The sequence below is a fragment of the Acomys minous genome, assembly GCF_964271855.1.
Source record: "Acomys minous genome assembly, chromosome: 9".
NCBI classification, from domain to species: Eukaryota; Metazoa; Chordata; class Mammalia; order Rodentia; family Muridae; genus Acomys; species Acomys minous.
This window is the reverse complement of record NC_140490.1, coordinates 62,999,262-63,019,922: the sequence shown is the minus strand read 5'-3', so window position 1 is coordinate 63,019,922 and position 20,661 is coordinate 62,999,262. Positions and strand designations below refer to the sequence as shown.

Genomic DNA, 20,661 nt, shown 5'->3' with positions numbered 1-20,661 from the left:
GTTTTAGAATTTGTGGTGTGCTGTGTTTCGGTCACACTTCCATTAAGTTTAGTTTAGAGGTGTTTGTTGACCACCAGGCGTTGTGCTGGGAAATATCTTCTGCATCTCAAGACTGTGACATTTTGTGGGAAAACAGACCTCTCCATTAACTGGGCAAGAGGTGTCAAGAGCCGCCTCAGTGGCCATAAGATGGAGGGAAAAAAATGTGTTTCAACAGCCCCTTCCCCTCCTTCCTGATTCTGCTGTTGCTTTGCTAGTTTTAAAAAAAAAGCTGCCTTCTTTATTTCCTTAGGAGCTAGGCAGTTCTGTCTTGTGTACCTGGGAATCTACTTGGATCCCTGCATTTATATGTTTTCCCATGCAAAATAGTTAATGCTTTCTCTTTACTCTAACCTGTGTATGGATGTGTGCAGGTGTGTGTGTGTGTTTATGGAGAGAGAGAAAGAGAGAGAGAGAGAGAGAGAGAGAGAGAGAGAGAGAGAGAGAGAGAGAGAGAAAGAGAGAGAGAGAGAGAGAGAGAGAGAATGAAAATGGCGCCCTCTCTTTAACTGCGTTCTCTATTTTCACTTTGCTTTCTCTCTTCTCTCCTTACCCTTCCTGCTCCCACATTTGTATCTCAGGGCTTAAGGGCTGACTTTGGACTGTATCAGCCACAGATTTAAGGAGGAAAAAAGGCCATTCCCTGGCCTCCTGGGGAGAGTCTGACGCAAGGTGGGTTGTGCTGACCGGGTCTGGGTGGGAAGGGTGATAGGGAACAGGACGTCATTTTGTCCTCTTTGGAATGCAGGTGCCATTTTTTTTGGACAGCTTTGTCATGCACTGGGTTTGTTTTTCTCCCCATCCCCTCTGCCCTGCCTTCATGTTTACCTGGTTGGTTGGTGGAAACACTTTATTAAGTCATATAGGTTTGATTTGAAGTTTTTCCAGTTTAGATTACGTGGGCTAGTCTGAAGTGAGCCTTTGTATTATTTATGAATAAAGAAGCAATGAACAGTCCATTAGGAAACATTTAAATTGCGGACCCGAATAGTTGTTTTATCTAGCCCTTTAAAATGCCATTTACATATAATTGATGTACTAATTATAAATTATTATCAGTTTAATCCTCAAAGCTGGCCTCTCCTGGATCTCTGCTGCGCTGCACTGCACCATGTTAGGTTTGCTCTAGTTACTGTTTATATTGAAATGGCAAAACAATTTCCTTTGGATTTAACATCCAGCTCTGATTCCTCCCGCCCCCAACTAACTGGCACTAATTCAGCACACTCAACTGTAGTGTAGGCTGTGTCCTGAGGACCACAAACTCCAAGAAAGGGTTATTCAACTCAGCTTCTCTGCCATAGCAAGTTACACCATGCACGGGGAAAGGGCAGCCAGTCTGGGGCTATGAGTCAGCATCTCACTCTGGCTGCTCTGGGTCATGATGAAATCCTAGATAAATCTCTGCAGAAAGCCCGGTGCAGAACAGGGAATCCTGCCTCTCCAAATAGGGTCATTCTGGGAGCCAGCTATCTTCCAAAGGAGCTCTTAACCCTTAAGGATGTGGACTTGCCCCAGCCTTCGCATTCAGTGCTGCCTACACTGGAATGGTCTGCATGTGAATTGAAAAAAACACCTCCAATCTTGGCTTCCCTCACATTAGCAGCAGAGGCCATTGTAATAAAAATGGCCACCGCCATCTTTTCTTGAGTGCTTCCTTTGATGGGCCCTGTGCTGTGTGCTTTATACACATTTGAACAGCTCTTTTTGTTTGTTTGTTTGTTTTTTGGTTTTGTTTTTGTTTTTGGGTTTTTTGAGACAGAGTTTCTCTGTGTAACCTTGGCTGTCCTGGACTCGCTTTGTAGACCAGGCTGGCCTTGAACTCACAGAGATCCGCCTGCCTCTGCCTCCCAAGTGCTGGTATTAAAGGCGTGCGCCACCACGCCCGGCTGAAGAGCTCTTTAGCTTGGGTGCCATTGTTATATCCCTTTTATCCTTAGGGAATAGGTTTCTACAAGTTGGTCACATCCTCTAGCCTGTGTGTGCTATTGAGCCTACCCTTAGTGAACCTCATCACGCTGTTGCGAGCGTAAATAGGAGTTTCCTGTAAGGTGTTGGGTGCAGAGACCCAGGAAGTTGTATGAAGGCTTACTGTGATGGCCAGCTTTCTGACGTCCAGAAGCATATAAGCTATTATTGGAGTACACGTTTGGGTGTGTCTGTGCAGGCCTCTCCAGAGATCAGTAGCTGAGAGGGAATTCCAGTTCTGCACGCCGCTGCCAGCACCACCTATAAGCTGAGGCCTCCGGTTGGACAAGACAGGGAAGAAGGAAAAAGACGGGAACGTGGGCATTTTTGCTCTTTCTGCTTCCTGGGCTCCATGATGTGACGTCTCTGACACACACACACACACACACACACACACACACACACACACACACACACACACTCACACACCCTTCCCTACAGTGATAGATTGGAACATCTGGGGCTGAGCTGAAGTAGACCTGTCTCTGGCCTTAAGTGGCCTTTTTCTGGTGTTTTGTGACTATCTGACTGTCACAGATGATGACCACAGAAAACACACATTCATGCCCATGTTCGTTGCTTGGCTCTTTCGGCTCTGTGTGGTGGGCACATAGTTAAGGGTGGAGATGGAAAGGTAAGAATTGCTGTTGCCACCCTTGCTCTGGGCCGTCCAGCTGTGACTTTCATTGTCACCTAGTTGATGTCTGTCATTCATAGGGTTATTCTCACTCATATGAAGCCATGAGGCTCCTTTCCTGGCATCTGGTTTCTTTGTTTTCCTTTTCTTTACTGAGTTTCCCTCTAGAGGAGAGAGGATGACATGGGGCTCTGTCCTCTTAAATCCTTCCTCCTATAAGAAACCAGATAGTTTTCAACTGAAGCCAAGTCTAAGATAAGCATCATTAAATCATCAAGTACTCTAAAAATAGAGGAGATAAACATAGAACTGCGTTCGCCCCTCTCCTCCTCCCCTTCCCTCCCCCTCCCCTTCTCCCTCTCAGTCCTGGGGAGTAAATCCAAGGCGAGTGCTGGCCAAGTGTCGGGCCACTGAGCTCAGAGCCACCCTCCCACCTGGAGAAGGCCAACTCCTGTAGAATGGTAGTGTGTAGGTGGGCTCCTTTCCGGTGGGTTTGGAAGGCTGTCTGCATTTGGACTTGGACTTTTATAGGTGAAGCCTCTGAGGTCTCCTTCCAGATCTAGAACTGTAAAGCACTGGGGTTTAATTAGTCTGAGTCATTAATGACTGTTTTCTTGAAGAGTATATTCTAACAGAACTCGGAATATGATAAAGGAGGAAATTAGTCTCTTGGTCTTTATCATAACAGTGGGAGCTTGTCAGGACTCTAGTTGGTTACAAAACACCTCATTAAGTCATTGATTTGAGGTAAATTGTTCCTTTGGGGACCATTTTCTTATAGTTTAGTCAAGTAAATAAAGATGGAAGCTGAGGCTTTCAGAATGACTGTGTGGGTAAGATGGTTTCCTCTTTTCTTTTCTTTTTGAGATGGAGTTTTTCTGTGTCATCCAAGCCTTATACTTGCTATGTAACCCAGAATCTTAATCCTTCTGCCCCCTACCTTGCAAGCTCTGCCAAAACGCACTGCGGAGGGTGTTGATCACTGTGTCCTTGTTTGACTTGTGAGGCTGGTTCCCAGTTCCCAGCTTGGCTACTCTACCCTGTGGGTTTAAACTTTTCTCAATTGCATCTTGTGTTAAACTTCTCAGCCCCTTGTATTCAACTTGTCCAGGGCGACTGGTTCCTGGCGGTACTGGGTCTTTCCTGATCCAACACACCCGGCCTTTAACACTTGAGCTGGTTAAGGTTGATAGTCAACTCGGTGGGATTTCAAATCACCTGGGTCGGAAGCCTCTGAGTATGCCTGAAGGTATTTCCAGGGGGGGTTAACTGAGGAAGGAAGGCCTGCCGTGAGTGTGAGTCCATAGTCGGGAGTCCTGTATTGAGTAAAAAGGAGAAGATGAATAGAGAGCCAGCATTCCTCTCTCTCCTTTCTCACTGAGGGTGCTGTGTGACCAGCTGCCTCATACCCCTACCACCATGTCTCCTCAGAGGTAAAAATAAGCCTTTTCTTCTGAAAATTACCTTAGTCACAGCAAGGGGGAGAGTAACAAATCCAGCATCTTCTTATCTTTAGTGATAATGTTTGCCCTTTATCATGTTCCTCATTGATGCCTGCATCTCAGCAGTTGTATACTTTGCCTTCAATATCTTATATAGAATATTATATATTCTCTATAGATTATAGTATATTATATCTTCTCATCTTCTAATACCCTGCCAGTCACTGGATCTTCCTGCTAACATCTCCATCTCATTTCTTAATTCCTCCTCATGCTCCTCTCCGTTCTGTGGACATCCTGTCCTGTGCCCGTTAGCAAGCACTCACTTAGGGCCATAGCAAATGAATAAAAACCAAGGTCACCAAACAGCCCGATTCATAATGCTGCCAAAACCTTTGTGTGTGTATGTGTGTTTTGGTTCATTTTCCAAGAGGTTACCGAATAGGCTTCTGCTGTTGGAACTAGACAAATGTTTGCACTCCTTTAAAGACCTCTGCTTGGATCCTGACGCTTTGTCTTACAAACCACAGCGGACGCGGTGCACAACGCAGCTGGCTTTGGGTTCAGCGGCGTGGATGCGGATGGGAATTCCCGTTGGGATCTGCTGTCTAACCTGAACATCTGGAAGATTGAGGTGAGAATATCGGGTTCTGGAACAAACGGCCACAGTGACTAAAGCAAGCTGTTGCTGCGAGTGTGGGATTTGCAATGTTCTTCGTCAGGGTGTCCGGGAAAGCTGTTCTGAGGGATGCCCCGCCCCATAGTGCCCTCACCATTTGTTTCTCCGATTTCTTTCTTCTCCTCCTCTTCCTCCTTCACATTATCGTTATCTTGTTTTCAGGATACCTACTTTCTTTTTTTTTTTTAAACAAAGATTTATTTATTATATATATATAGTGTTCTGTCTGCATGTATGCCTGCACACCAGAAGAGGGCATGAGATCACATTATAGATGTTCTTGACACTTTTAATTACTCAAGGAAAAATGACACCAAAATTTTGAAAAGGAGCCAGGAAAATCTTTCTGTTGTTTAACTCTTGTTCTACCAGCTAGAAAGTGAACATGTAATTTTCTCTTGTTTGCATCCGGCTTGGGTTCTGGGTCAGTGTGTAGACCAGAGGTTTGTGCCTTTAGACTTCAACATGCTTGGCTATCTGTGGGTTCTTGGAAACAATTTTAATTTTTTTTTTTTTGAGAATAACTATCTCAATGCACACGTTTCAGGCCACCGGGTTAGTGTGTCTCTTCCCCTGTCTTTATTCTTGGATCACAGTTCTCTTTGTGTCATTGGAAACAGACATGGCTCCCTTTGGGCCACATCATTAAAGTTTATTTTGCCTTATTTACTCTAGCACGGACAGGGCTACCTAGAGCCTTTGTCCTGCAGCAGTGGAGGAAGGCCAAGCTTCTCACCGTGCAGGAGCACTGGTCCCCTAGCCAGCCTGCTCAGGGTGGCTGTTAGCTTTTGATTTCCACCTACCCTGGGGCAGGTGTGAGGACAGGCAGCCTGGGAGACTGAGCACCTTCCCCCCACATTGAGTGTGGCTGACTAAAAGGAGCCACTGAGGAAACCTCCACCATCTCCTGCCTGAGGAATTTTGCATTTAGAAGGCCTGCAGAGGGAAGGTGGCCTGCCTTTCACCTAACAAAAATTTATGAGGAGGGTAAGATGTCCTCCTCTTCCCCCTCCTCTTCCTGTTATCTCTCTTGCTCCCTCTCTCCCCTCTTATCCCTCCTCTTCCTCCCCATTTTATTCCTCATCTTTTCCCTATCTTCCCCTCCCCCTCCTGCTCTCCTCTTTCCCCATCCTTTCCTTCCTTTCCCCACTTTTCCTCTTCCTCTTCTTCTTTCTCCTCCTTCCCTTTCTCACCCTCCTTCTCCTTCCTCCTTCCTCCTCCCGCCTTCTTCTTCCACTGTTACTTTAAAAGGAGAATGGACAGAAAGAAGTAGAAGCACTTTGTACCTGTTACCTAACTAGATTGCATCATATATTCAATTTAAATTCATGGTGCTATTCGATGCCTCCAGCTGACCAGGTTGCATAAACAGTTCTCACTATGGGGGGAAGTGATGATATTTGGATTCTAGCCAATCTGAGGGCTCCTTGGGTCAGGAAGCTCTGGCAAATATGGCTTTAAAAAAAAAAAAAGCCCAAATTTGGAACTGGTCCTGAGGAGGCGGTGATACTTTGCCCTGTTACAGTAAACCACTCCCCCCCCATAGAAAGTTTCCAGACATCACAACCACCTTTGCCATTCTCAGAAAACATTTGGGCTGGGTTCCTCTCTTCCCTATGCAGGTGGCAGACAAGGCCCTAGGGCTTGGGGACTTCATTCGCTTCAAGTTTCAGAGCTGACCCCATTGGTTTTTGGCTGCACATGAATGCACCCCAACAATACACCAAAAGACAGAACTCTTTCATTATGGGCATGTGCTTGGGGTCAAATTAAGTTATATAGTTGTTGGAAGAGAAAATGGGAATACTGATTTCCACTGTATTTGGTATGGGGCAAGAACAAAGGAACAACAAGGGAATCTGGTTTAGTTACACTGCTTCAAGACCATGTTTATAGCATTCATTAGCTATGTAAATAGAAACAAAGTGGATTTCAAAATAAGACTCAATAAATAATAAATCTAACAATCTATCAAACATCATCCTACTATCCATTTACCTTCCATTTGTCATCTGTGTATCTGTCTATTTTCCTCTTATCTTTCAGTCAACTATCTATCATTTGTCTACTTATCAGCTATCCATATCTATCTACCTGTCTTAGAGTTTCTGTGGCTGTGATAAAACTCTATGACCAAAAGCAACTTGAGGAAGAAAGGGTTTATTTGGCTTATATTTCCACATCACAGTCCATCATTGAGAGAGGTCAGGACAGGAACTCAAACAGGACAGGAACCTCTGGAGGCAGGAGCTGACCCAGAGGAAGAGTGCTGGTTACTGGCTTGGTCACTAATGGCTTTTTCAGCCTGCTACCGTGCATATCTCAGGACCACTTGCCTAGGGATGGTGCTGCCCACAGTGGGCTAGGCCTTCCTACACCAATCATTATTGAAGAAAGCGACCTACAGACTTGCCTACAGACAATCTATTGGGGTCATTTTCTCAACTGAAGATCCTCTTCCCAAATATCTCTAGCTTCTTTCAAGTGGACAAAAAACTAGGAAGCATACATGTATGTATCTGTTATACATCATCTATCTATTATCATCTGTTGCCTATCCAACCTGTGTTCTCTGTCATCTGTATTATCTACCTATCATCTGTGAGGCCATCTTCCATCTATCTTTTAGCTCTATTGCTCTACCCTTTCCTTTTAAGCATATCACATTAGGCGAGTGTGTGGCCGAAACAGGATTTCTTTCTTCCTTTTTTTCCATTCTTCTCTCATATGTTACATTCTGACGGCAGTTTCCTCTCCTCTCCTCCTTTCATAAACTAGGTCCCTCCCTCTCCCCTCCCTCCCTCGCTCCGCCCCCTTCTCTCATGTGTTATTCTCTGACTACAGATTCTCCTCCTTGTCTCCCTCTATAAACAGGGTTTCTTGCGGCTGAAGGTTTTCCACAGGGAAAACCCCTATTTCTTGTTACTCTTCGAGTGAGAACACATAGTTCATGTCTTATTTGGGGCTGTCTTCTTTTGGCAGTTGACTGGCTTACGCTACTGCCAGATGGGTGATCTTTCTTTATTTTCTTTTCTGCATTGTGATCTCTTCATGCATGAAGTCTCTTACTATTCCAGGCCAAGTTGGATACAGTTGGGACTGTGATGCTATTTATAGAAATGACTGTAAAAGGCTGACCTAGTTTGCACATGGTCACATAGTACAAAGATAACAGTTTCTTTTAACTTGTTCCTAAAGCCCTACAATCAGATGATTAAACTTTCCTTGTGCTAAGCCTCCTCTTAGAGTAGTTTTAAGTCATTTGACTTCCTTTAAAAAAAAAAAAAACAACAGAGTGGGAGGGAATTGACAGAACTTCACTTCAGTTTTGCTCTAATGTAAAAATAAGTTCTGAGCAGGCTTAAGTCTCCAAGCCATGGTTTGGCTGCAAAGTAAATCTTATAAATGCCAGAAAATGTTACTGCCTGTGTCGGAACAGCTGCCTGACTGAACTATGAGTAATCCCGCTTGAAATCCACACCATCTCAGAGCAAGGGAGTTGTGGGAAGGACTTTGCACTGCTCAGGTATTTCTCAAGCTAATGGTAGGTGTTACTTTCTTGTTTCTAGACTGCCACGAGTTTCAAGATGTACTTAGCAAACTGGAATATTCAGACGTCAGCTTGGCTGAAATGGTAAGGGGACCTTATTGCTCAGGGCAGGTGTGTGCTTGGGGACTTCCTAGGTGAGCAACAGCTGCCTGCCAGTCACGCCATCTGACACTTGGGCATTAATGTCCACTGTAGGGACAATGACTTGAGAGGATCCTTGGTGAGCCTGATTCATCTCATAATGCTCATTGCTCTGTCCCACTGACTCGTTTCTTCCTTGTAACAATCCTGCGAGTTTTATCACTCCATTGAATAGCCGTGGGAAGGGAAACAGAAGGGTTACATGACATGCCCAAAGTCACAGAGCTGTGAGTGACAGGTACAAGGCCAAAAGTCTGTTCCCAGAGCGAGGCTTTTGGCCTCTCTGCTGTAAGGCTTGGTACCCTGGAGAGTCTAGTTTTCAGATCTTAGGAAGTCTTTATGCATGTGAAATCCCTGATAAGGGCTGCTGCTTGTCCCAGATCTGAGAGCATTTATGGTACCCACATGCCTGCATTTGTGTTGGCATGCCTCTGACCTGTTTCTGTGTGTTATACATTTAGAAGATTACTTATTGGGGAGGTTCTGAATATACAGAAAACTCCACCCAGTGAATGTGCCTCAAATAAGTGCAGAGACAGTATGGAAATATTAAGGTTTTTCAAGTTTTGTTTTGGATGAGCGGTGTCTTTCACAAATCAACACACCGAGGCAGAGCTGAAGAGATGGTTCTTTTGGGTATTAAGTGTGTAGCTCTTGTAGAAGACCCAAGTTCAGTTCCTATCACTTACATGGGTGTCTCACAACCACCTGTAATTCCAGCTCTGTAGGCGATCCAGTGCCTTTTGTCTCCAAGGCATGTTCACTCATGTGCCCCCCCCCCCCCCCCGAGATAAAACATATCTTGAAAACTATCTTAAAACACATTTTTATTTAAAAATAAAAAGTATTTAAAACAAATTACACAGGCCTTTAAAACTACTGAAGCAAAGGAGACACAATATAGAAATTCTTCAAATCAAGCTTATGTGTGGCTATCTAAAAACTGCCTGCTCCTGCAAGTTTTAAATTCTGATATGAGCAAAGTTGTCTTTAAATTAATATTGCAAGCCATTTTAATGCCAGCATTTATTTATTTATTTTTTCTTTTGTTTTTGTTTTTGTTTTTTTGAGACACGGTTTCTCTGTATAACAGCCTTGGCTGTCCTAGACTTTCTTTGTAGACTAGCCTGGCCTCAAATTCACAAAGATCCCCTTGCCTCTCCTCCAGAGTGTTGGGATTAAAGGCGTGTGCCACCCTGCCTGACTCAGCATTTATTTCTTTATGCCAAATAGTCCCCTGGAGTCATACAGTCTCCATTAGGAATCCACAGCCTAAGATGACTGAAAATGAGAAATCTTAGAGATAAAATACTTTACTCATGCAAGAAAGATACAGAGAATGTTAAAAAAAAATGCACGTGCCTAGTCCTCATATTAAAAATAAATCTTACTGAGAATAGAGTTTTAATCCCGTGGTTTTCTTCCCAATTGTATTTGTTTTCCTCTAATGAGAAGAGATATGGAACCCTCAATCTGAGTGTAAATCAGTTACTTTTGCCAGGCAGTGGTGGCACACACCTTTAATCCCAACACTCAGGAGGCAGACGCAGGCAGATGGATGTGAGTTCGAGGCCAGCCTGGTCTACGAAGTGAGTCCAGGACAGGCAAGGCTACACAGAAACACTGTCTCAAAAAGCCATAATATCAACAATAACAGCAGCAACAACAATAATAATACTGCTGCTGCTACTGCTACTACTACTACTAATAATAATAATATCAGTTACTTTTGAACCGCCAGTAATAGATTCACGACATGGATTCTTGATCTTACGATTTTATTTTCTATTAGGACACTGTCACTTACTGAAGTGTGTAGTGGCCACTTTTGACTGCCACTGGCAATGCATAGACTGAGTTTGGGGGAGAAAGCCTCCATCCCTTTCTGTCACTTATTGTAATCAGTGAGAGCCAAAGATCTCAAGAGAATCAGCTGACTTTTCCTGCTTCTCACAGTATAGTTCCCACATTGAGCAACTTAGACCTGAAAACCTGGAACTGCAAATGTCCCCATATCTGAAGCCTTTGAACACTATCATGATGTCCTAAGCGGAAAATTCCACATCTGACCTCTCCTGAGAGATGGCAGTTAGAACACACATGCTAGTGTCGGGTGTAGCTGCATCCCAGCTGTGCACGGAAGGTGTGCATGATACACAAATGAGCTTTGTGTTTTAGACCTGGGTCTCATCTCCACGGTAATTCATATGTTTGAAAACACTCTGAACTCTGAAAACAAAAATCAGAAATCAAAAAGGCTTCTTGCCTCAGGCACTTGGGGTAAGGGCCACTCAGCCTCTGTCTTGGTTGTTTAAAAATCTGATTGGCTCTGAGCAGGTCGTCTGACTGGCACACTAATTTCTCCCTGGAGCCCCTGCCGGAAAGATGAAAAGTCTTGTCATGTCAATTAGTCAGATAGCATAAGGGCCTGCTGGAAAGTTAAATTAATACTGGCTAAATGCAGATAATTTCTATGCTTGGTTAATCTGGAGTCCAGGTGTCTGAATGCTGCTGACTCTTGTATCAGTACCCTTAGTGGATTTGCCCTTTTGTGAAACCTGCTTGTGTAAGGCAAGAACTTGTGTTGAGTCGAAAGAGACCACCCAGACCTTTACGTGTCCACAAGATGGGTTCCAGACGATTTAGCCTAATGAGGTTAAAATTTATAGCAGGACCACGAACTGCATGTCTGATGGTGCTCAAGGGTGCCAAAGAAGCACGGGCTGCCTGCTTTCATGGCAAGCTCCTGCTAAGAGGCAGGCAGGCATCTCTCAGAACGGAGCTAAGGACTTCCGTGAGATGCAGGTGTCGCTGGCAGCATGCAGTGTTTTCACCAGGGCTTTGCTGGTTCTTCCTCTCTTCACAGCGTGTGCTATGAGCGTGTTCCCTGGTACCCTACCGTGCTCACCTTTGTCCTGTCTGCTCTGTGGCACGGCGTCTACCCTGGATACTATTTCACATTCCTAACTGGAGTCCCTGTCACATTGGCAGCTAGAGCGGTAAGCTTATATCCGGTGTTGGCTCTTCTTTCTAGCAGTCTGGCGTGTGCGTGCGTGTGTGTGTGTGTGTGTGTGTGTGTGTGTGTGTGTGTGTGTGTGCATGTGTGTGCATGTGTGTGTGTGTGTGTGTGTGTGTGTGTGTGTGTGTGTGCATGTGTGTTTGTGTATGTATTGCTCTGGTTTAAGTTGGGGGAGTTGGAAGTGACTTTTTAATGCAGAGTAATGAGTGCCTCCCTGGAATAATCCTTTTTTTTTTTCCCCCTGGGATGATATCTGGAAAAAATCAAATAATATACAAAAAGTTGTCTTATTGCAGACATACTTACATAATGTTTAGGGACTTGTCATTGTAAAAGTGGCTAACTGATTCACATGCAGGGAGTAGAACAATAAGAATTTCATGAGCAACAAATTCCTCCCTTGAGAAATGGACACATTTTTAGTCACTAAAATCGAATGTACTTGTACAGATGATGATGTTTATTAATCAATGCAGGCCCTATCAGACTTCAGTTTGCTTATACCCTGCTGAATATTCTCATGCCATTTTACTAAGCCTAGAAGTAATTCACTGTGGCTCTGAGAGTCAGTGAGAAAGCTGCCTGGGAGCTGAGTTGACTGGAGACAGATCTCACCCCATCTGTCTGATCTAATCAAAGCTTAAAACTGTGTTAAGTACAGACTTTCATATTCGGCTCCATTTTATTCTTTGATCATGATTACGGCATTTCTTATTTCAGGTTCCAAGAGGTTCCAATGGCCTTAGTTGTACTATGTGTAAATTTTGTTATTTACTCACTTTGTGAGCTTTGTGTGTGTCGGGGTCGAGGTCGGGGTGTGAATTGGCCAGTGTGTGTAGGCACACTTGTATGTGGACAACAGAAGACAGCTTTGGGTGTTGTTTCTCAGATGGCACCCCTACTTTTTTTTTTTTTTTTGAGACAGATCTCTCAGTGGCCTGGAACTCAAAAGCAGGCTAGGCTGGTTGCTGCTGAGCCTCAGGGAGATCTGCCTGTGTCCACCTCCCGGGTGTCAGGGCTACAAGTGGATGCCACCATGCCTGGCTGTTTTGCTTTTATTTTTTTTTAAAGTGGGTTCTGGGTATTCAGTTCACAGCCAGCTTATCTTCCAAGCTCGTGCTGTTTAAGCATTCTTCGGTGTTCTTTTCTACGACTATTTCAGTAGCCTTGTCACAGGCCAGTCTGCACACAGGCATCTGTTTATCCCAGCACACAAGAGCTCTCCCCATGAGGTTCCCGTACTACGCAGAGCAAAGAGTATATTAAATTCTACATATGAGCAAGGCAGAAAGTTGCCATTCGGGATAGTTTTAAAAACTCTAAAAATTAAATACATATTTGAACATGAGAAACAGGAAAGACCTTTTATTTGCTTTTCATATACTTAGATTCTGACACAACTAAAGAACAGATTGCCAGAACAAACGAAGGAATAAAGGTCAGCGCCGTGCTTTGTTGATGCACTCAGAGTGTCACTCCTTAAAATATCTGTGCCCCGGTGGCCTCTGCTGGCATGGGCTGTGATGTATACAGATCCTGTCCATTGCAGCCTTGGAAACAGCTTCTCCCAAGGAAGCGAGGGAGCGGGAGGAAAGAGAGGGAATGATGGAGCAGAGCTTCCAGTTTTTTCTAATAAGAGAGTGAACTCAGCAGTCACTAAGTCTTGGCTTTGGACTTTAATAACTCCTTTGCTGTTAAAACTTGACACCTGTTGCCAGGATTTCTGAATGGGTGGAACCTCAGACTGTTCTTGAGAAGGTGAGCGTGAGCAGGCAAAATGAGTCATTGTTGTTGTTGGGGTTTTTGTTTTGGTTAATTGTTATCTCCTGGAACTCCCTGTGTATCAAAAAAAAAAAAAAAAAAAAAAAGACTCTGAACTTCTGATACCCCTGCCTCCACGTCTGGACCTCTGGAGTGCTGGGATCATAGGCCTATGCCATTGTGACTGGTTTTTAAGAGGTGCTGGGGACTGAGCTGAGAGTTGTATGGGTCGTAGACAAGTACTTAACAACCGAGCACATCCCCAGCCTAAGGAAGGTCTTTTGCTTCACCAGGTAGTGTGGGTGTCCTGCTAGAAGACTCAACAGATGCGATCTGTGTAAAGTGTTAGCACAGACACGGTGCACAGTGCATAGCAGTTACTTTCAGTAGTGATGATAAGTGGATGCTTGTACTACTGTAGCCATGGAAACAGGACAAAGCATAGAGACTTTACAGTGGAAGTGTGCACCACAAAATTGTAACAGCCAAACAAGGGATGGACAGACAAGCTAACGCTCCCCTAATGACCTTAAATGACACTGAAGATTAATATTTATGGACATGGCAAAAAAAAAATCTCTAACAGATTACATCAAATAGGCTAAAAAAAATACACTAGTGCCATCAAGAATATAAATGTAAGTACATATAAATAGAAAAGGCTTAGGAGGGCTCTGTGACAATTTGGGGGGGTGGTTAAAAAGGATATAAATATATACATTACATAAATGCACACGTATGTAACACAATATATAAATATATAATACAAATACGTGTGTGTGTGTGTGTGTGTGTGTGTGTGTGTGTGTGTGTGTTAAGAAAACCACGGTGTGGTTTTGGCTGAAACTAGAACTCAACTGGTGGCCGAGCTCCTCGGCCTGTGCCGTGCTCCTCAGCCTGTGCCGTGCTCCTCGGCCTGTGCTCCTCCGGTTCCTACTTCTTTGTATGTGATTGAACGGAAGTTAGTTCAGTTTTCACTCCTGCCTCTTAATTCTGCCTTTCGGTGTGCAGGTGAGGAACAACTACAGACATCACTTCCTTTCTTCCAAAGCCCAAAAGTTTGCTTACGACGTGCTTACCTGGGCCGCCACTCAGCTGGCTGTCTCTTACACGGCAGCGCCCTTTGTCATGTTGGCAGTTGAGCCAACCGTCAGTTTATACAAGTAAGTTTCCATTGTTTTCGGTTGATGCCTTGTATGGTTACCTTTTTTTTTTTTAACTTCGGAATTGGTAAACTGAATCAACATTCTAAGGGATAGAATATTAAGAATTGCTAAATGTGACTGACTGTGAAAATGCTAAGAGGAGCTTTACGAGGTAACGACTGTCCCAAAGATGCCAACCCTCGAGAGCACCGAGAGCACCGACACCTACAGTGATGGTTGTCGAGGTTCCCTGAATCGTCCCTGGTGCTGTGAAGGGCTCTGTGGCAGTGCGTTTGGAAGGGTGAGATATGGAGTTCAGGTGCAGAGGATTTGGCAGTACACACCTGTAATCCCAGCACTCGGGAAGGAGAGGCAGGGGGAGCTTGAGCTTGAGCCTGGACTGTGAGCGCCTATCTCAACCAAAGGGTGAAAAAAGAGCCTATACCTATGCCTGCCCCCAACTCAAAAGGGTGGGTGCCCTGCCCTGGCTCCTCTCCCTGAGGACTGGGCTGTGTTGGAGAGTTGGCTATGCAGCGGTAGTAGGTGCTAGGTTGTTGCTGCTGGCTGTCCAACTTGCACAGTTTGTAGAAGTACTCTGTGCTTTTTTTTTTTTTAACTGAGACGTGATACTGGTGCATATGCGTGGGGATTTATATCCACAGATGTGCATGGTGGGTGGGGATATGAGAGCCAAGGATGGGGACCAGAAAGTTTTAAGGAAAGACCCATCAGGCCTTGTATTTGAAAATCTGCGCTCCAATAACTACGACCTGTAGTTGTATGCTTTTTAATTTCATGTTCATGTTTAATTTTTTTTTCTTCCCACCGTGGAGTGCTTGGCCTTTGGCCTGGAAGTTGTGTAACTTCACCGTGAAAGGAGACTAAGATAGACTCAAAGCAGCCCTGTTAGCAAGTAGGACTGGGTGTGAGAACTGTGCGGGGAACGTGCAGGGGACACAGGCTAGGACCTCTACTTAGTAAAAGTGTTACTGTTACTCGGTAACATGAATTGCTTAGTGGCTAACACAGGCCTTTCCAGGTTAATTTTTGTGTGCGTGCATGAGGTTGTGGTGTGTGTGTGTGTGTGTGTGTGTGTGTGTGTGTGTGTGTGTGTATGATGTGTTTGGGGACCAGAGGTCATCCTGTCAACCTTGCTTTCTGAGGCAGGGTCTGTCATTTGGACTAAAGCTCACCAAACAGGGTAGCCAGTGAGCCCCAGAGACCCTCCCATCTCCACCTCCCTCACACAGGATGACAAGCATGCAGTAACAAGCACACGTGTGTTCTGAGCATCAAGCTCAGGTCCTGCTAATGTGGCGAGCACGTGACTGAGCCATCTACCCAGCCCCAAGGTTAATTAAAAAAAAAAAAACATAGTTGGTTATAAAAAAGTGACCTAGAAATAAACAGTGCAGTTGTCTGTGCTCAGAGAACAGTACCTCAGGCATGATGTGTAGTCATGTTGATGCTTTGAACTAAAGGAACCAAAACCTCTCTGACTGTTTCCCAGTCCCTGCTCCTCTTTTTACTCTCCAAAGTGTAAGACAGAGCTGACGCTGGATGTATGTCCTCATTCTCAGGTCCAAGTGTCCCAGAAGATCAACTTTCACATTGAAAGACTAGATTTAACACCACATCCCGAGCTCATGTGGAACGTGTCTCAGACCATCCGTTTTTCTGGTCATGGTTTGGCTAGGCTGGCTGGCTAGCAAGCCCATGTGATCATTCTGAGGCAGGCCTGCATTCATCCCCCAGCCAAAAACCCTGCCCCAGTTCTGGGGTGACAGGTACATAAGGCCGTACTCACATGTCCAGCTTGTTAAACACTTTTTAAAAACATGTTTGCTGGGATCTAAGTTCAGGGGCAGTATTTCTGAAGAAAACAGTTGAACTCTGGCTTCCACACACAGATGTACACATAAGCATCGCATTATAAAAAGGTTAAAATTTGTAAACAACTTGTATATATGGCCAGATCTTTGAGAACAGACACCGCTAATATCTAGAGTCCCAAAGTTAATACTGAGTGTGCTCACTCAATGGCTGCTGCTGAGACTTTTTATAATAGAAAGATGAACATTCTATCAAGTTTTAGAGGAGATGTGGTCTGTCAGGAAAGGCCACTGAACTTTACTAGGATACTGAAGTTTGCTTTTTTTTGATTGTGTAGTTAGATTTAATTTAACTTAATTGTCTTATGTCCCATGGGAAATAGGACAAAGTAAAAAGAACAGAGTATCTTAGGTGTATTCCCTTTAAAGTTGTAGTTTACTGTAACCCTGCCTCTGACCTCTAAGAGCCCAGGGCTTATTTTAAGAGGCCCCTTCATTCTCAGTAGTTTTTTGTTTGTTTGTTTGTTTGTTTTTCAAGACAGGGTTTCTCTGTGTAGCCTTGGCTGTCCTAGATTCACTTTGTAGACCAGGCTGGCCTCAAACTCACAGAGACCCGCCTGCCTCTGCCTCCCCAGTGCTGGGATTAAAGGCGTGCGCCACCACACACAGCTACTCTAGGTGTTCTTTATACACTAAGTTAGACGGTAATTAGGTTACTACTCCTTTGCTGTTTTAATAGCTGTTCACTATACACAATGGATCCTCCAATCCATGAGCTGTGTCTTTTTTTTTTTTAACTTTAATTTATGTGCGTTGGTGTGAGGGTGTCAGATCTTGGAGTTAAAGACAGTTGTGAGCTGCCATGTGGGTACTGGGAATTGAACCTGGGTCCTTTGGAAGAGCAGGCAGTGCTCTTAACCACTGAGCCATCTTGCCAGTCCCATGAGCTGTGTCTTTATTGATGTCTCTCTTGTGACTTTCCTTGGAAGATATAAAGAAACATCTGCACCCCAGACAGAAAAGAAGCTGGCAGATCAAAGAAAGGCCCCTCCAGTCTGGATGGGGAGTAGATGAATTTATTGTGGTTGTTTACAAAACCATCAATGATTTGCACGTTGCCTTCACTACTAAAAAGCAACCCCCCTTCCCGGCAGTTTTGTCCATCTTATATCCTGTGCATAGTTGACATGGAGGGAGAGATGGTTGGAATCTCAGGGGAGCATCATATGATACTCTTTCCTCTCCAGAGTGTCTTGAGATTTGGTTCGAGCATGGGTCCTGGGACCAACCCCCTTGTGGGTACCGAAGGACCATTGTGCCCTTCCTGTGGCTCTTCTCCCAGGGGACAGGGCAGAAACTCAGGCTTTTTTTGAAATCCCAGTTTAGTACTTTTTTTTTTTTTTCAGTGCTGACAATTGAAGCCAGGGCTCCACATATGCCAGCACGTGCTCACTCAGTCACACCCTGGCCCTATGCTTCACCCATCGTAAGCAGGTGGTGTTTAAGGGACAAAGGAGCAAATGAAAATATACGGCTGCGCTCTTGACTGCTCCATAAACATTTTTTAGTGAGCCATTCCTCTTGCTAAAGGTGGAACAGCTTAGGGTAGATCTGAGTCACTTGTCCTTGCCCTTACTGGAGAATGAATCCCTTGTCTTTGAACTGTTTTTCTTTGATCTTCCAAGACCGTTGGAGTCATTGAGGATACAGGGAAACAGCTTAGTGATGGGGTACTTGCCTAACACAAAACCCCTAGGTTTAAGTCCAACCATCAACCATCAAGAGAAGGGAGAAAGGGGGGGGGGAGGGGAAAGAGCAGGCGAGCTAGGTTGAGGGAATTGGATTAAAGTATTAATTTAGCCTTTTCAACAGATGTGGAAGAGTTATGTTGACAAAAGCAACTTCTGGCTACATGTATTTATTAGCAGGTTGTGCACAGTTCACCTGGCATTTACACCCTGCCATTGGCACTCAGCAATTCTCAAAAGTAAAACTTGCTTCTTATTTGGTTTGGTTGAAAATTATTTTCAAGGCTCTAAACGGTCTTTTCAAAGTCAAATTCCAACGAAATGGTTCAGCCCCTAAAAGCACTTGGTGGGCAAGCCTGTCAGCCTGAGTTCCATCCCCATAACTCATGCTAGAAGGAGCGAATTGATTCCTAAAAATTGTCCTCTGACCCTACGTGCCCTGTGGCATCTCTTTGCAAGCCTCTCTCCCAACGAATCACAAAATAAAAGTGAACAAACAAACAAACAAACAAACAAACCAGGATCCTTCCAGTTCCTGAGGTCGACCAGAACTCTTCAGTCTTGAGACGCACATGGGAGATCAGGCTTAGAAGACAGAATGAGCTTCGGTGTGCTCTGTGCATCTACAGCTTTTGAACAGCAGAAATGTCTGCTTTCACACGGTTCATTCTCTTGGTCTGTTTATGTCAATGGGGCAGTACTGTGTCTGTCCATCTCTGCCTCACCCAGCTTTGTGGCCCACTCGCCTACCAAAGCAGAGTAAGTACTGGCAATCCCGAGCCATTGGGGCTCACTGCTCTACTGTTGAGCACAGGGCCTTCCCCTTGCCCTGCTGAAAATGATGTCATCACACATGTTTTCTGTGTATGCTTTTCTTTGAAAGGTAATGCTTGTGTTTTTACTTCTAGGTCCATGTTCTTTTTCTTACACATCATATGTCTGCTGATAATCCTTTTCCTGCCAATCAAACCACATCAGCCTCAAACGCTATCCAAATGTAAAGTCCAAATGTACAGTCCAAATTCTGTAAAGAAGAAGGCGGACTGATAACCATGGAAAGAAGCTGAGCGACAGAATTGCAGGACACTGGGAAGACAAAACGGACAGTGACTTAGAGGAGATGTTTACATACATTTTTTTTTTCACTGCAGGGAATATTTTTATGGGTATTTTTTGTACAGTTAAATCACCATGTCTAGTTTCATCTTCATACTTTACAGGGCCTTTCAGTGACACAGTGTAGAGAACAGGCCCACTAGGTTGGCTCTTCTGAAATCATTTCCGCCTACTAAAATCTGGAAGCATGGATCCAAGTGTGGCCTCCTCCTTAGGAGCTGTCTGCTGAGATGACTGGTCCGAGATTTCTGAAATCAGAACATTCCCAGGCATCACTTTTCCTTGGCAACTCCAGACCCTTGAATGTGTGACTTACCAGGTTGTGTGGACCCAACTCCTACTCTCAGAAGCCCTTGGTGGAAAGAAAGTGATTATGGAGGGAGGCTTCCAGGGTGTAGGAAAAAAAAAAAAACAACTCACAAACTGGGAAGATTAACCCTGAATGCTTGAATGGATGAATGTGCCCTCAAACAGGCTGCATTATCCACCCCTGCCCCCCCCCCTTGCCCCAGGATTGTACCATATCCTTTTCCTTCTGAATTGAGCCAAGACTGGACATCAGAAAGTCTCCTGCCCGCATGTCCAAGGAGCCGGGGAAGGAGTAGTGGCTACTGGTGAGGGGTTGGGGGCTACTGGTTTCCATTTCATCTTCTTTGATCTGCTGAACCTGTGTTGACCCTGGGAAGGTACCCAGATACTTTGACACTGTCAAAGATGGCTGATGCCTTTTCAAGAAATAATTGCTTTCAGCATGCTGTGCTCCCTGCATATCATGGAAGTGTCAATGATCATGGCTGACGTGTAGACACAAGTTGACTTTTGTAATGGATTAAATTCAGCTTTATTTTAGGTGAACTGTCATGTTGGGAGGCTGCAATTGAATGACAGTGCTCTGCTCTGTCTTCATTATGAATGTGCTGTGGCTCCTTTGGGTAAAATAATCTATGTGAAAGAAGGAAACATAATATTTAAAATGTGGGAAATCATAATAATATAAATAATAATAATAAAATATATGTTTCAGTGATGTGCCCTCAACTGAATGGTGTGGGAGGTGAAAATTTGTTCTGATCAGAAAATTTTTTTCTGATAGAAAAATTAACTTCTCACTGAATAAATAATACATTTCTATTTTAGGAAATGATTCCTTATGAAAGAAAGAATTGTTTTTGTTTGTGTCGAGACTTGTGTGTGTTCTCACAAATGTGTGCAAAGCTCAAGGTTGTTTGTTTGTTTGTTTGTTTTAAGTTCCAGCATGGTAGCATAGTCAGGACTCACCATGTATGTCAGGAACGGGGTGGTTTTGGCCTCTTTATGTGATGTCTTATCTTCCTTCACAGCTTTGTAGGTATGGCTCATTTCTCCCCAAAAAGAAGGGACCCTGGATGACAGACATTTGCAGTGGCCCCGAGTTGTCGAATTAGTGATAGAATTGAGACTTAAATCCAGGGCACTCTTGGTGAGCTGCTAGCCATGGGAGTTTCCATGAGGTACTCTGGTCATGTGTCTTAAGACAGTGAAGTGAGAGTCTTTTACCTTGACTTTGAAAACATTTATCCAGTCTTGGTGCTGGGGAAGAGGGCA

At 44.3% G+C, this 20,661-nt stretch overlaps 1 protein-coding gene across 3 annotated transcripts in view; it reads left to right on the top strand.

Annotated features, from left to right (window-relative positions):
• The window catches only part of MBOAT1 (membrane bound glycerophospholipid O-acyltransferase 1), a 103,671-nt gene extending 83,556 nt beyond the window's left edge, over nucleotides 1-20,115 (top strand). For all 3 annotated transcript variants that reach the window (XM_084795099.1, XM_084795100.1, XM_084795101.1), the window contains 5 exons: nucleotides 4,617-4,720; nucleotides 8,335-8,399; nucleotides 11,323-11,455; nucleotides 14,248-14,399; nucleotides 18,870-20,115. In XM_084795099.1, coding sequence (XP_084651225.1) covers nucleotides 4,617-4,720; nucleotides 8,335-8,399; nucleotides 11,323-11,455; nucleotides 14,248-14,399; nucleotides 18,870-19,008 — 593 coding nt within the window. In that variant the 3' untranslated portion in view covers nucleotides 19,009-20,115. The remainder of the gene's footprint in view (nucleotides 1-4,616; nucleotides 4,721-8,334; nucleotides 8,400-11,322; nucleotides 11,456-14,247; nucleotides 14,400-18,869) is intronic.
• The last annotated feature ends 546 nt before the right edge of the window (nucleotides 20,116-20,661 follow it).